This window comes from Lepidochelys olivacea (genome assembly GCF_965140295.1).
Source record: "Lepidochelys olivacea isolate rLepOli2 genome assembly, chromosome: 2".
NCBI lineage: Eukaryota > Metazoa > Chordata > Testudines > Cheloniidae > Lepidochelys > Lepidochelys olivacea.
In genome coordinates this window covers 92,772,593-92,787,264 of record NC_140412.1, presented here as the reverse complement: position 1 = coordinate 92,787,264, position 14,672 = coordinate 92,772,593, and the positions used below count along the sequence as shown (strand labels likewise).

General features: G+C 39.7%; 1 protein-coding gene across 2 annotated transcripts in view; it reads right to left on the bottom strand.

Annotated features, from left to right (window-relative positions):
* The window catches only part of LDLRAD4 (low density lipoprotein receptor class A domain containing 4), a 435,520-nt gene that overhangs the window by 191,084 nt on the left and 229,764 nt on the right, over positions 1–14,672 (bottom strand). For both annotated transcript variants that reach the window (XM_084619586.1, XM_084619587.1), the window contains exon 3: positions 11,813–11,953. In XM_084619586.1, the coding sequence (XP_084475712.1) occupies positions 11,813–11,953 (141 nt within the window). The remainder of the gene's footprint in view (positions 1–11,812; positions 11,954–14,672) is intronic.

Genomic DNA, 14,672 nt, shown 5'->3' with positions numbered 1-14,672 from the left:
CATCTCAGCCCTAACCTTCCTTTTCTAGTAGACACAAATGGAATTAATTTTCCTAACACCTTTTAAAAGGTTTGGTATAAGGTGGCATGGTGGAAAGCCTTGTACAGTAGGTACACTGTAAATGCACTTGCTGAAGGGAATCTATCATCTACTACTACTATCCAGAGCCATTTGGCTGACCATTGGTACCATAAGTATCCTAGTGCAAACAACAGGCATTCAATACAAAAGCTACCGAATATGACAAACAAAAGCAATGTGTGCCTTCCATTTTGTTATTTACAAAAACCTCTTTAAGGAGAAAGAAGAAAAAAACTGCAAAGAAAAGTAATGATTCCAAGTGGCATCTGGCAAATCTTTTGCCAGCATGAATACAGATTTCTTCAGAAATGCTAGAACCTACTGGAAGCAAGTCAAGACTGTTTGTTATTAAAAGAATTGGAAGGTAGGGAGGAGAGGGAGAGATTATTGTTATTTTCTCTTGAGTACTGAAAGTGAAAGGGAGACATGGATGGACAGACTGAGATGCTGGGGTGGGACAAATGAACCTCTAAGTAAAATTTCCTTCCAAAATAAAACAGAATCTTAGCATAGTGAAAGATAGGAGAAGGTTGTTTGTAAATCAGACTTTGTACAGTATCTCAATTATGTTTCTATATGGTTTAGTTTATCTCATCAAATGAGCAAGATTTCAAGAACATTGACCCTTAATGTTTCAGGAGACCTAATAAACATACACAAGATCTAGAACTCCTCACCAGCACCTCTACAATACTGAATATATACATATAATACTGTATGGCTGAATAAAAATAACTTTACGCAAACAAGACTCATCTGACTTGTCATAACCTACTACCTCCAGTCAGCTGAAAGCAAACTGCCACAAACTAAGAGGTATAGATTTGTCTGATAGATATACTTACATCCTTTATTTTAGTCCATAGAGGAGAACATTCTAAACCTTAGCAAAACGTAAAGAAGCGAGAGATGATTTTAGAGAACAGCACTGCCAAGAACACAGTAATATCATCATCAGTTCCACACATTTGTTACTGCATTCAGCACAAGTGCCGGGAGAACATCTGCAGTGTAAAAATTCAGCCCATTAGTTCCTGCAGCTTGTTAGCATATTTTAATACTGTGTTCACAGCTTTCTATTTCTATCAAGGTGTTACTAGGTGCCAGACTCTGTATTCACATACTGCGTCATTATTCCCTCTCACCTCTATGAACCTATTACACAGCAATACTGGAAGGGAAAAAGGGGTCTGAGGGAGAATGCGAAGAGAAGAAAGAATGAAGTTATCGGTACTGTAACAATCTGTTAGACGAATACATTCTACAAGGAAAGGTTCTGAGTTAAGCAAGCACTACCAGAACATCCGTTTCCTCAGGTATACATCTCTCAAGGTTCTTGAACAGTTTCGCTGTTTGGAGAAGATGCTTATCTTGAATAAGGCATCCAACACAGCTTAACATTTATAGAAAAAAATATCACCATTGCTGAATCATCACTATTTTACATTACTCTGGCAGTGGCTCAAGTAGAGCTGGTCTGCATTCCCGATTATTGCATTCTCTGAATCAACAAAAATATTTCTATAGAACCTGATTTTATTCCCAACATTGTAACAATTTCTACTTCTGTTTTAATTACAAATGGGAAAAACCCAACACACTTAGCATTTCATAGGGACTCTGCTGTAGATATTTTTATAATATGCAACTGCTGACATTTTTCTTAAATAATAAATAGTGTCTATAAATGTGTGTATACTCTATATATTTATAATGCATGGGGCCTAATCCTGAGATGTGCTAAGCAGTTACATGTGCATGATCAGACCCTATCTTTGCAAGTTATGCTTTTTATATTTAAACCTTATAGGCCAAACTCAAATCCAGCTTTCATGTGCGGGAGAGGGTAGGGGGTGAATTTGGTCCAGTACTAAATATAGCATAATTCTGTATGAGGCTGCTATGGTCCTTAGGTTTTTGAGTTTTTAACACCACTATTCAGAAAACAGTAAGATGTTAACAGGAAGAAAAATTCAAATTTTGCTATTAAAAAATGGCAGAATGTGAAACGTTAGATGCTTAACAGAAAGAAGCAGTGTGAGCCAATGTCTGCTGATTTGTGAAAGACGTTTGCTATGGTGGATCCTAAAAACCATCTTCTTTCACTCTTATGCCTATGAAATTCAAGAGAGATGGAGCACTTTTCTCCCCCTCAGTGTTTCTTTCACCTTAACGCTAAATTCTCTGACCAGGATAAATATCCTATACTTTTTATATACCCAGAAGTGAAGTGTTCTTCCATGGGATTCAGTTGACCAGACATTATTACACTACACCATCACTTTTTAAGGAATATTTTAAAGTACTAGGTAGGCTTTAACTGGATCTTGTTACCATAAGGGAACATATGCTACACTACATTTTCATGAGCCCATTCCAAACCCCTACCCACTAACATTTATATTTCATCCTTATCTTTAAATTCTGAAGCATCCACAGCTATATTTAGTTTCACAGAGCCTGTTATCCTATATATTTTGCTACTATTTGGACCAAGTCTTTTTATAATGAAAAAAAATACTGAAACAATTAGACAATTCATGAAAACGTCTCAGGAAAACGTCTAAGGAATGGTGCTTACACACGTTTAACTTTAAGCGTGTGCTCAACTGCTTTTCTGAGTAAGGCCTTAGCATGTCTGTTCTTGTTTTTATCACTGACTCTGAAGAACAGGTGGCTTTGTATCAAAGGCAATATATCTTGGTTAAAGAGGGCACAGAATTGTACATAATTTTCCATACAACACAGAGTGCTGTAACCAACAAAATTCATCACTTTCTATGAGCTCCAAGATGACTGTCCTCAGGAAACTACAAGAAAGAACGTGTGCAGTTCATGGCTTGAGGTCCCCTCATTTCACAAATCCTTCTCTGAAGGAATTTCATTATTCCAGTGGTCTCCACTTTGCAATTCCATATATACATACACATGCATGCACACACACATGCAAACACACCCCACAGAGAAAGTAGAATCTCATTACTTCACTCATCCATACACTTTTAGTCTTCACCAAAAAATAGATGCCTCTCAGCCTCAGCAAAGATTTAACCATCTAGAGGCTTTTGGGTGTCGCCATATTACTAAGACTTCGTTATTTTTACAAATTATACTACAGAATCTTTAGTAATAGAGTACAAACTATCACAAAGTTTGACTCATACACTTCAAAGCCAGAAGGGACCATTATGATAATCCAATCTGACCTCCCGCACATTGCAGGCCACAGAACCTCGCTGCACCCACTCCTGTAAAAGACCCCTAACCTCTGGCTGTGTTACTTAAGTCCTCAAATCATGATTTAAAGACTTCAAGTTACAGAGAATTCACCATTTACAGTAGTTTAAGCCACCAAGTGACCCTGCGCCATGCTGAAGAGGAAGGCAAAAAAACCCCAGTGTCTCTGCCACACTGACTTGGGGGCAAATTCCTTCCCGACCACAAACAGAGCGATCTGCTGGACCCTAAGCATGTGTGTAAGACCCACCAGCCAAACATCTGGGAAAGAATTCTCCATAGTAACTCAGAGCCCTCCCCATCTAGTGTCCCATCTCTGACTGAAACAGAATAATAGATTCAAAGGCCAGAAAGGACCACTGTGATCATCTAGTTTGACTCCTGCATAACACAGGCCATAGAACTTCCCTGATATAGTTCCTGTTTGAACCAGAGCACATCTTTTTAGAAAAACATCCAATCTTTATTTAGAAATTGCCAGGGGATGGAGAATTCACCCCAACCCTTGGAAGTTGTTCCAATGGCTAAAATGTAAATGTTAGAGGATGGCTTCCTAGGGCGACATGTTTTTGCTTAAGAGAAATTAAAGTTGTTCACTTGATCAAAATATGAAGAGTCTCTGGAGGTACTGGGTCACGCATACGTCCATAGAATAAAAAATTATCAAATATTAGACAGTCTGTAGTACTGTTAGGGGATGAGGGTTGTTTATTTGGCTTGTTATTGCACATTATTTTTTAAAAGCCCCTTCAAAACACCACCTCTGTAATGCTTTAACAATTATGAAAATAGAAGCAGTGTTTATAAAAGCTTCATGCTTTGGAGAAGTCAATCTAGAGATTTCCAATGACGCAAAATTTATGATCGCTCATCTAGATACCTGTGTTAGCCAAGTACAAACACAGCACAGATGTAATGCTCATAATTAGGAGTTATTCAGTTATCATTATATTTGAATGAATGAGAGAAAAAAAGTCAGATTTGAAATATTTTAGAAAATTGTATTAAGAAATTGTTCAGAGATTTAGCCACACAACTTCTACCAAATTCTATGGCCAAATTCCCCTGAAACTGAAAATATATGGGGATGAGAACTGTAATGATCTTGGGGTTCATTAAATAACAAACCAGTGAATGAGAAAGGAATAAAACTTTAATAAAACAAACTGGAGAATGTCTCTGGTGAACTGCTGCCCACAGACATGAGGTGTTCCCAGCCCTCTCCCTCCAGGACACATCTCAAATTCCCATGTTCATAATACTGTCCCTTATGATGGAGCATCTTTAAATCATAATCTTCTACAAACAAATATCTCTACAAGAACAATGTCCAACATGTGATACTGTGGGCTGAAGTTAACATTACAGCACAGTTTCTTCATTCTATTCCAATTAATGTATTTTCTTATACTAGGGTTACCATATTTCAGGTTCCCAAAAAGTGACCACTGCCAGAGGTGGAGGGAGAAGGAGCTTGGGGGAGGGGGAGGTACAGTTGGGGGATATTGGAGAGGGTATTTGGCGGGGGATGCTGGAAGGGTATGTGTACTGGTAGGGGGTATTTGTGGATTGGGAAGGGTTTTGTGTACTGGGAGCGTGTAGGAAGGGGCATTTGGGGGATGCTGGAGGGGTGTGTGTATACTGGGAGAGGTACTGGGGTGCTGGAGGTGATATCTGGGGAGTGCTGGAGAGGGTATCTGCAGCCTCACTCTTGAGGTGGGGGGCAGTACTGCTCCCTGTCACAGAGCAGGGCAGCTGGCACAAGCCCAGGACGCAATGCCAGCCCATCAGTCAGCACCTCCCTGCAGGCCTCTTCCTCTCCCCGGAGCCTGGGTGGGCATATTGGCAGCTGTAAGGGAGGGACCAATTGGGTCACAGAGACAGCTCTTTCTGAACTGCAACACCTGCTCCGCAAAAATCCGAAAAATCCCAGACATTGCCTCTTATTTTAAAAATCCGCCCAGATGTTTGCCACACTTTTTAACACCTTAGTGTTCCAAAGAACTGTGGGTGCACTCTTGTCCCACTGAAGTCTACAGGGGTTTTGCCATTGACTACACTGGCCCAGGATTTCACCCCATGTCTCCACACAAAGGCAAACAGCCCTTGATATTTTGAAAACCAACCAACCAAACAAACAAAATTTAATAAATACAGAACTTAAATATCAATATCAGATCATGCTTTGCTCATTCAAACTTTAGATTTATATTAACAGCAATTTTTTCTCGATGGTCTTCAAAATCTGCAGAGAATAAACAATTTTAAAAATAAACACTTTGCTTACAGCTTCTAGCATTTCAAGGTACAAGACAGGGGTTAAAGAATTAAAACAAAATGGATTTTCTAAAAGTAAACAAAAACCAACAGATTAAATTGAGTATTTGGTTTTATACAGAAAACCAGAACTGAGACCACTGTGGGTAATTCTGCCATGTATGCACCAGAGATTCATCTGGCCATTTCCAATAAGATACCAAATTCATTAAATCCAACCATTGTTATAACTCTGCTGGTTAAGAAGCATACACTTCTAGCTCTACTTCACACAGATTTATTTAATTAGCAAGAAATGACTGGTACTTAGTAGCAAAGCAACGAAAATTTACAGTACTAAAGAGCATTAAGCTCAATAACATCTCCCAGAGGCTTTCCCTGGTTAGCACAGCATCCCAACACCAAAGCGAGGGCAGAGCTGGCTGGATACCCCACATCACATCATCTGAATGTAGGCAGGAGGGAAAAAAGGCCAGAAAAAAAAATGCTTCCTGACCAAGCGGACCAAACTGAGGGAAAGTGAGCAGCAGGGATATTTCCAAGTGTATACACTGACTAAACCAATCAATAAATACAGGCCCTACCTAAACAGGTTGATGTGTGTGTTTTATAGCCATATGACGGCTTCCCCGTATCCGCCATTCCTCCCAAGTACCACACTCCTGAATTAAATCATTCTGCATTCTCTGGACATATACAGTTGAAATCAATAGCGTTAAAATACTATGCCTCTTTCTCTCTCCCTCTAAAGCCTAATAATAGACAAGTTTCAGCTAAAATCGGCATTGACCTGTTATCAGTAACAGAGGGCCTTGTGTCTAGCTTGCAGGATCTGCATTGATTGCTATCTGCTTAGAGGAGAGCTCGTCCTGACTTTCCCCAGTTACTTAAGCTGGCGTCTCATTGATTGTCCTTAGAGACCACAGCTCCACTCAGGCAGAGAGCGTCTAGACAGTATTCATGATCCATCTGTCTGGCACAGCCAGGCTGATGGCAAACTCTATTAGAAGTGAAACAATCTTTTTTCTCTCTCCTCCTCCCATCTCCCTTTCCCTCTGCAAAGCAGTAATCTGACACTGAAAATTACTATCATTGTTGCAATTCTCAAAATAGCAGTGCCAGACTTTCATTAACATCTACGCTAGACTGCTAAATATTTAAAGAAATGGATAAATTTCACCTGAAGTGGGACAGCCCGGCACACATGAAAGCAGAAACACAATCAAAATGTAAATCTGAGAGGTTGTTTTTATCTGCACAAATTCAGTGAAACAGTAAGAGAGCCTTGCAAAAGGCCTTTCTGAACCACTCTCTATTTTTTATGAAACAAAATATTTCCCTTTGTTTGAGTTTCTTGTTTTTAAAGCAGAATCATTCTTCAACCCCCCTATAGATTTTTACAAGGTACACAGCTGTCACAAAAGGTGTGAGGAAGTAATATTTATTTACCTCACCAAGGAAAATAAAGATTTCACAGTAAACCCTGATATTACTACCCCAAACTGTCGTGAAGTGTCAACCTCATTAATGCACCTGATGTGTACATAAATTTCATGTGACATGAGAAGATGCATTCTGCCTCATTTTACTCTGAAACCCCTCATTTTATAGTTCATCTCGTTTTCACGCAAGTCAGTATTTTGTTTAAATAGCATGTCCATGTGCACACACAGAACACTTCACACAACCAGTTTCACTGAAAACAGGCTATACAGTCAACCAGACAAACTAAGAATTAGATTTCGAGCACCTCTAGAAGATGCAATGCTTCTCAGTTACACTTGGCTGCAGTACTGTGTGCTGCAAAGAGACAGCAGCCTTAACCTTTCCATTCCTTATGCCACTTTCAAAATCTAATTGCTTCCTAGCAGCCCGGGCAGGCTAAGGTAGGGGGATCACTTGCTGCACAAACACTGGAAAAAACTATGACAAATGAACTGTGCCCTGGTAGAAACAGGCATGTTGTTAAATTCCTCAGACAGTCCTGATTTTACAGGTCTCACACAAGGAAGCGTACAGTAATTTTGCAAGGCATGTCAAGTCGTTACTGAGCCCAAGACTGCAATGGTGAAAAATCTGAATTTGCATTCTTATCCAATGCAAGTTTAGTGGAGCTTTGGTTTCATTTTCTTCCTATCACAGTTTTCTGTAATTATTGTATGCTAGCCCTCTAAATAGGCATATAGCTGCTATGTGATAAGTGCTCTATTACCAGAGTAATAAATAAGTACTACTACTGTGAGTAATAATACAAATGATAAATTGTGCTGCCTCAAGTTGACAGAGGCTGCTTTCTAGGAGGCTAGTTGGACAGTCATGCACCACACTAGTTTTAACTAGGAGAAAAAGTGGATTTTAACACACGTTAAAACCCTAGTGTAGACAAGGCAAGGTGTAGTTTTAATATGTTTGCTGCTTAGAATTTACCTGCCCCAACTAACATGCATTAATACTACAACTTTTCTTGTCTGCACTAGGATTTTAACTCGTGTTAGCCAAACACACATTTTTTTCTAGTATACATATGACCTAATTGGCTTACAGTCTCTCACAGCTATACAGGGGCAAATCCCTCAAGAGGGAGACAGACTCTTCTGGTAAATCAGCAGAGGAAAAGTGATCAGGCCACAATCCTGCAAACACTTACATATTTGCTTAACTCTTCATATGTGAGTTGTCCCATTGAAATGGGACGACTCATGCAACGTTAAGTAGGTAACTGTTTGCTGGGCATAAGGCTGTAACAGAAGGGTAAAAAAATCTTGGAACTGCAGATAAAGGACAAAATTTGGCTTTTAATACAGAGTAAAGCAAACGTGGATCATTCATCCAAAAACTAAGACTTTTAGTTAAAAGAGTAAAATAAAATTTAATGAGTTTTAAATCCTTTGCTCTTAAAGTTACTTGCAATGCAGGGAACAACAATAATTTTGGGATTGGGCAGTTTCAAACCACAAAAATAGCTAATAATAATAATGATTGGTAATTAGACATGCTAAGTAAAAAATATTTCCCACACACCAGATAGGATGTCCTTCACAGGAAAGCCTGTGTCTGACCAGATACAGGGACTGCAGCTGCGGTCCCTATATGCTGCCGTGAATGTCCTGGTTAGTACTGTCATGTTTAATTTTCCTTGGATCCTTGTTCTGAAAAGCACTGTCTTTGCCATTTTGCACTCATTTATTCTCAGTATTATGGGTGGCCATGAAAAAAGGTCAGTAACAGTATCTGGAAAGACCAAATCAGTAGAGTTCACAACGGCATCAGGTCGTGGTAGCAGATCTATGCCATTACAAATGTTTAGGCACAATGCAGTAATCTTTTCTGCCATCACTGAGTCCAGGCATCACAGACTCCACAAAAGAATCATTCTATCACTTTTCACATAACTTAACTAGATCAAGCAATAAGCAAAAACACTGCGTTCAGTGCTTGGCTATTGACAAGCAGGTAAATGAGAAATTCACTAGTAGCCAAGGAATGCACATCCTAACATGGATTATAGCTAGATTCATAGATTATTAGGGTTGGAAGGGACCTCAGGAGGTCATCTAGTCCAACCCCCTGCTCAAAGCAGGACCAATCTCCCATTTTTGTCCCAGATCCCTAAATGAACTCTCAACCCTGCATTTAGCAAGCCAATGCTCAAACCACTGAGCTATCCCTCCCCCTATCAAGGTACAGAGTGTTTAAACAAATTCAAGCAGAACCTTCATAGCTGTGTTAATTTAGCGTTATTGTGAGGTCAGATATACATAGTTTGTAGAGAAAGAAAGTCAGAACAAAAAGCGAAGGGTCACATTTAAATACAATATAGCAGTGGGAAGTCATTAGCACTTTTTAGTGCCAGGTGACACCACCAAAAGACAAAGTGACTCCAAGAGAAAAAGAGGAGGTCAATCCTGCTGGAACTTTTAGATCAAGACAGAGATTTCCAGCATATTTGCATATTCAGTGATATTTCCTGTGTATTCTCTGGAAGGTAGTGCATATCAACCAAAAGATCCAGGTGCCATAGTGATACCAATGGTATAAATCTCTGTTTGAAAACACCTCTGGTGAGCAGTGGTGTTACTTTTATTACCATTCAGTCACTGATATGGGGGCCACTAGAAATATTAGCTGTTGGGTTATTTCAAGCCCACACAACATCTGGTAGGGGTTCCTATTAAAAACACTGTGCGAAAACATGCAAAAACTCCCTTAATTCAAAATGTCATCTCTTTAGAATTTGGGGACTTCAATTTAACAACTATTTTAGAAGCTAGTTTCCTAAGCTGGAAAGCTAACAGACTACTAGATCTATTGCCTTATTCAGAATAATCTTCTGTTACATAACACCACTGGTACTAATTTGAATCATATAAGAACATACATAATGGCCAGTAGATGACAAATACCACCAATCCCAATTAGTTTGAGCAAGTAGTTTATAAATACTATTTTGACTGTTGGCTTTTATCTTTTTCTCCTTGGTTCACCATTGAGACTATTATTTCCCCATATATTTTATTTACTTATTCTTTTTATTTAGAACAGGTGCTTCTCTATTAACAGGCTCCCACCCTGAACTCTAGGAGTCCTTACAACAATTAAAATTGACAACCTCATAATATGCAGTATAAGAAAAAATGCACTGTCCATTCCACTATAGGTAAATAAACAGTTAACCCCCTTCACGACACCCCTAGCAATGAATGAAATGCTCCCTCTTACAAACCACCTTCCTCCAAATGCCTGGGAAAAGAAACAGGCCTTAAAGTATGACCAGAAAGTTAACAGATCCTGGATCTGAGAGATCAAGGAGGCAGCAAATTCCAGAGTCATGGAGCCTGCCAGCTCCTCCATGCCATGTAGAGCAAGGATGATTACAACTGCAGCAGTATGGCTCAGAAAGAGTAGTGGCATCTTGCATACCATGTACCAAAGCATTTCGGCCACAGTTCCCAGCCAATGGGAGTGAGGAGCCGGTTCTTGGGGTGGGGGCAATGTGCGGAGCCCTGTGGCGCCCCCACCTGGGAGCCAGACCTGCTGGCTGCTTCCGGGGTGCCGCGCAGTGCCAGGACAGGTAGGGACTAGCCTGCCTTAGCCCCTGCAGTACTGCTGACTGGACTTTTAATAGCTCGGTCGGCAGTGCCGACGGCAGCCAATGCTCCTTTTCAACCAGGTATTCTGGTCGAAAACCAGACTCCTGGCAACCCTAATACTTGTCCAAGTTATGACATGTAATTTTAAACACTCCAACACTTTGATTTGCAGAAGCATACCAAGTAGCACATATAACCATCTGATTTCCACCGGCCACTGCAGTCTGTACATGGTTATTAGAATCTGGCATGTGGAAAGAGCTGTTTGTTTAATAAAATGATTGAAAATGATTGAAAAATCAAACCTCTCAATCTGAGTTGAAATGGCTTAACCAGTACTGTATAACAGGACCAAACCATTAAGAAAATGTGCTAGCTGCCCCATTCCACTGGGGTATAGGAAGCTTTCTGTAATGGGTGTTGAAAATGTAATGGCTCTGTATGCACAACAGATTTACAACCAAACAATTTTCAATGCCAAAATATGAAAAAGCATTAAGACCACATCTTAGTGTACACCGGTCAATGTGAAATATACACAGATGCCAATGAACTTCTATCATTCTGTGCAAAGAGAATATTATATTTCAAAGAATAGGAAATTAAAATATTTTACACAGATGCACAAACAAGCACATAGACTCAGTCCTGTCAGAAAGCAAGCGCTGCTTTTAGAATAAAAATAAACTTATTTAACAGGGACAACTACTGCAGAAACCACAATTTCTACATGCAACCAAATTAAGCTCTGGAAATTGACATAACATTTATTTTTTCTAGGAATGTGGTAAAATAAATGAATGCAGATTGTATATTTTCGAAACAAACTTTCTCAACTAGCAATAACCTTGTATGTCCCATAAGAGCTCACCGTCATGTGAATAGCTGCAGGACCGAAAAAAAGATACCATCATTTCCAGAGTTAGAAACTTCCTGAATGAAGGAAGCTATTGCTTAGAGAAAGCAAATTACAAATTAACTGTTGGTGAAGAAAAACAACCTTTAATTCTCATTTCATCCAGCACCTTCCCAAAACATACTGTAAACCAAACTGTCAACCATAAAAGTAAATTCTGAAGTGACAGTGTGCACAATAGACATACGCAAAGGGTAAATTAAGTACTTACAGCTGAAGATGCCTGGAGGTGGATGCTCTGTTACAAGTAGACAGTTCTCCTCATCGCTGTTATCCCCACAGTCGTTCTGTTGGTTACAAATCAGCGAACCAAGATACAAGCATTTACCACTGGTGCAGGTGAATTTGCACTCTGAAAAAGCACAACAAAAACTGTCATGTAATCAGTGCTTACTTTTCTCTTTCATTGTACAATGCTGCTATAATGGCAGATATTACAATTACTGAAACAAATTTAGTTTCAGGCAGAGGTAATACTAGTGGATGTGCCATTCTCATTCTTTTGCTGAATCACACAATATAGTGCTGGCTTAATAACTGTAAATAGTGAATAATGATCAGTTGTACCAGTTACATTTTATACCACCAGGTTTCAGACTTGCATGATGTAAAACAGTATCAACTTTTAAAGAGATAGAGTAGTCAATAATCTCCACGAGTCCTGTCCAGCCCTGTAAAGTTATTCCTTTACTCACCTTCCCAACTGCCAGTTTCCTAGCTAGTTATGATCAGGAATTCACTGTCTGCACTTTGAACTCCCAGATGCCCCTACTGCTTTGCAACGGTTACATATCATATTAGTTAGGTTCCAAAACGTCTTCAATTTACCATGAAGGTGTAGAGCAGGGGGTTCTAGATTCCTAAATTCTGTTTTACTACACAGAAATAGATTACTTCCCCTGAATGATGCAGGAATTCTGAGGAAAAATTAATATGTGATCATGTATTTAAAGACTGTGTCACAATGCATACACTTAAGAAGCCAGTCTTAATATTGGTTTAGCCTAATTTTTCAGTGCTTGCCCTTGTAACCTTAATGTTCTTTGCAACCTTAATGTTCTTTTGTAATGTTGTTTGTAACCTTAATGTTCATAGATAAATAGATAACGACATCAAAACCTATCCATCTATCTAGATCTATATATACATAGCTTCCAGTAATGCTACTGAGGGTTATGCCACTAAAGCCCCACTCATCAAATTAAGATTAGACCAGTTAGGACTAAATTCTACTCTCATGAAGTTGTATGCAATTCCCACTGAAATCCAGAACAGATGTACACACACTTCTAAGGACACAATTCAGTCAAGAGTCTACATGAAAGATCTCTATATATTCCATCCTCCTCAAAGACTTGCTCCTGCAAACTCTTGCTACCATCCACAAATATAGCACTAAAAAAATGGGAAAGATTGTGTTTGTAGTATGCCCGGAAAGTTAACACATATCAGCTCTGCAGACCACGCAGGGGGAGTGAGTTACAAAATCAAGGACCTCTGACAGAGAACATCCTGCCAGCCAGCCTCCTCTCATTTATACTGAGGCAGTTCCTACTCAAGTGCCTCTGCTAATCTCAGCTGTGGAAGTGTGCCAAACGAAGAGAAAGATTTTCTCACTAATCAATGGGGTTTACCCAGGAGTCTGGCTACTCTCTACTTTTTCACCAGGTTCTTCTAACAATGGAAGATCTATGCCCGTCCAAGCTCTTCCTCACATCATCCATCCTACATGTATGATGTAGGGGATCACCTTTAGGGGCATTCAGTATCCATCCCTATTCTGGCTATGTCTTCCCATGGCTTTTGGCTTCAATCTTCACTAAAAGGTTAATTATGACCAGATACTCAATTAATATTGACAGCAAGGGGGGAGAAATGCAAGCCAAAACAGGGAAAGACCAGATTAGAGAATACTTAGATAAATTAGATGCGTTCAAGTCAGCAGGTCCTGATGAAATTCACCCTAGGATACTTAAGGAGCTAGCTGAAGCAATCTTGGAACTGTTAGCAAGTATCTGTGATCACTCCTGGAGAATAGGTGATGTTCCAGAAGGCTGGAGAAGGGAAAACATAGTACCTAACTTTAAAAAGGGAAACAAAGAGGACCCAGGAAATTATAGACCAGTCAGCCTAACTTCAATATCTGGAAAGATCCCGGAACAAAATGATGAAATAAGCCAGTTGTATGCACCAAGAAGACAATAGGGTTCTAAGGAATAGCCAGCATGGGTTTGTCAAGAACAAATCATGCCAGACCAGCCTTATTTCCTTCTTTGACAGTTTATTGACCTAGTGGATGGGGGGAAAGAAGTAGATGGGATACATTTTGATTTTAGTAAGGGTTTTGACAAAGTCCCAGAAAACATTCTCAGAAGCAAACTAGGGAACTGTGGTCTAAATGAAATTACTATAACGTGTGTGCACAACCAGTTGAAAAATTGTACTCTGATTAGTTATCAATGGTTTACTGTCTAACTGGGAGGACATATGTAGTGGGGTCCCACAGCAGTCAGTCCTCGATCCAGTACTATTCAATATTTTCATTAATGACTTGGATAGTGGAGTGGAAGGTATATTTACAAAATCTAACGATGACACCAAGCTGGCGGGGGTGTGTGTGTGTGTGTGTGTGTGCAGGGGGGGGGGGCAACACAAGATTAGAATTCAAAATGATGGAAATCAACAGAAATTAACAAGATTAAATTCAATAAAGACAAGTTATTGTCTGGGCAGAGGGATAGCTCAGTGGTTTGAGCATTGGCCTGCTAAACCCAGGGTTGGGAGCTCAATCCTTGAGGGAGCCATTTAGGGATCTGGGGCAAAAATTGGGGATTGGTCCTGCTTTGAGCAGGGGGTTGGACTAGATGACCTCCTGAGGTCCCTTCCAACCCTGATATTCTATGATTCTAAGTGCACAGTACCACATATAGGAAGGAAAAATCGCATGCACAACTACAAAATGAGGAATAACAGGCTAGGTAGTAGTACCGCTGAAAAGGAACCGAGACTGTTCTCGATCACAAACGGAATATGAGTAAACGATGTGATGCAGGTGCGAAAAAGGCTAATAT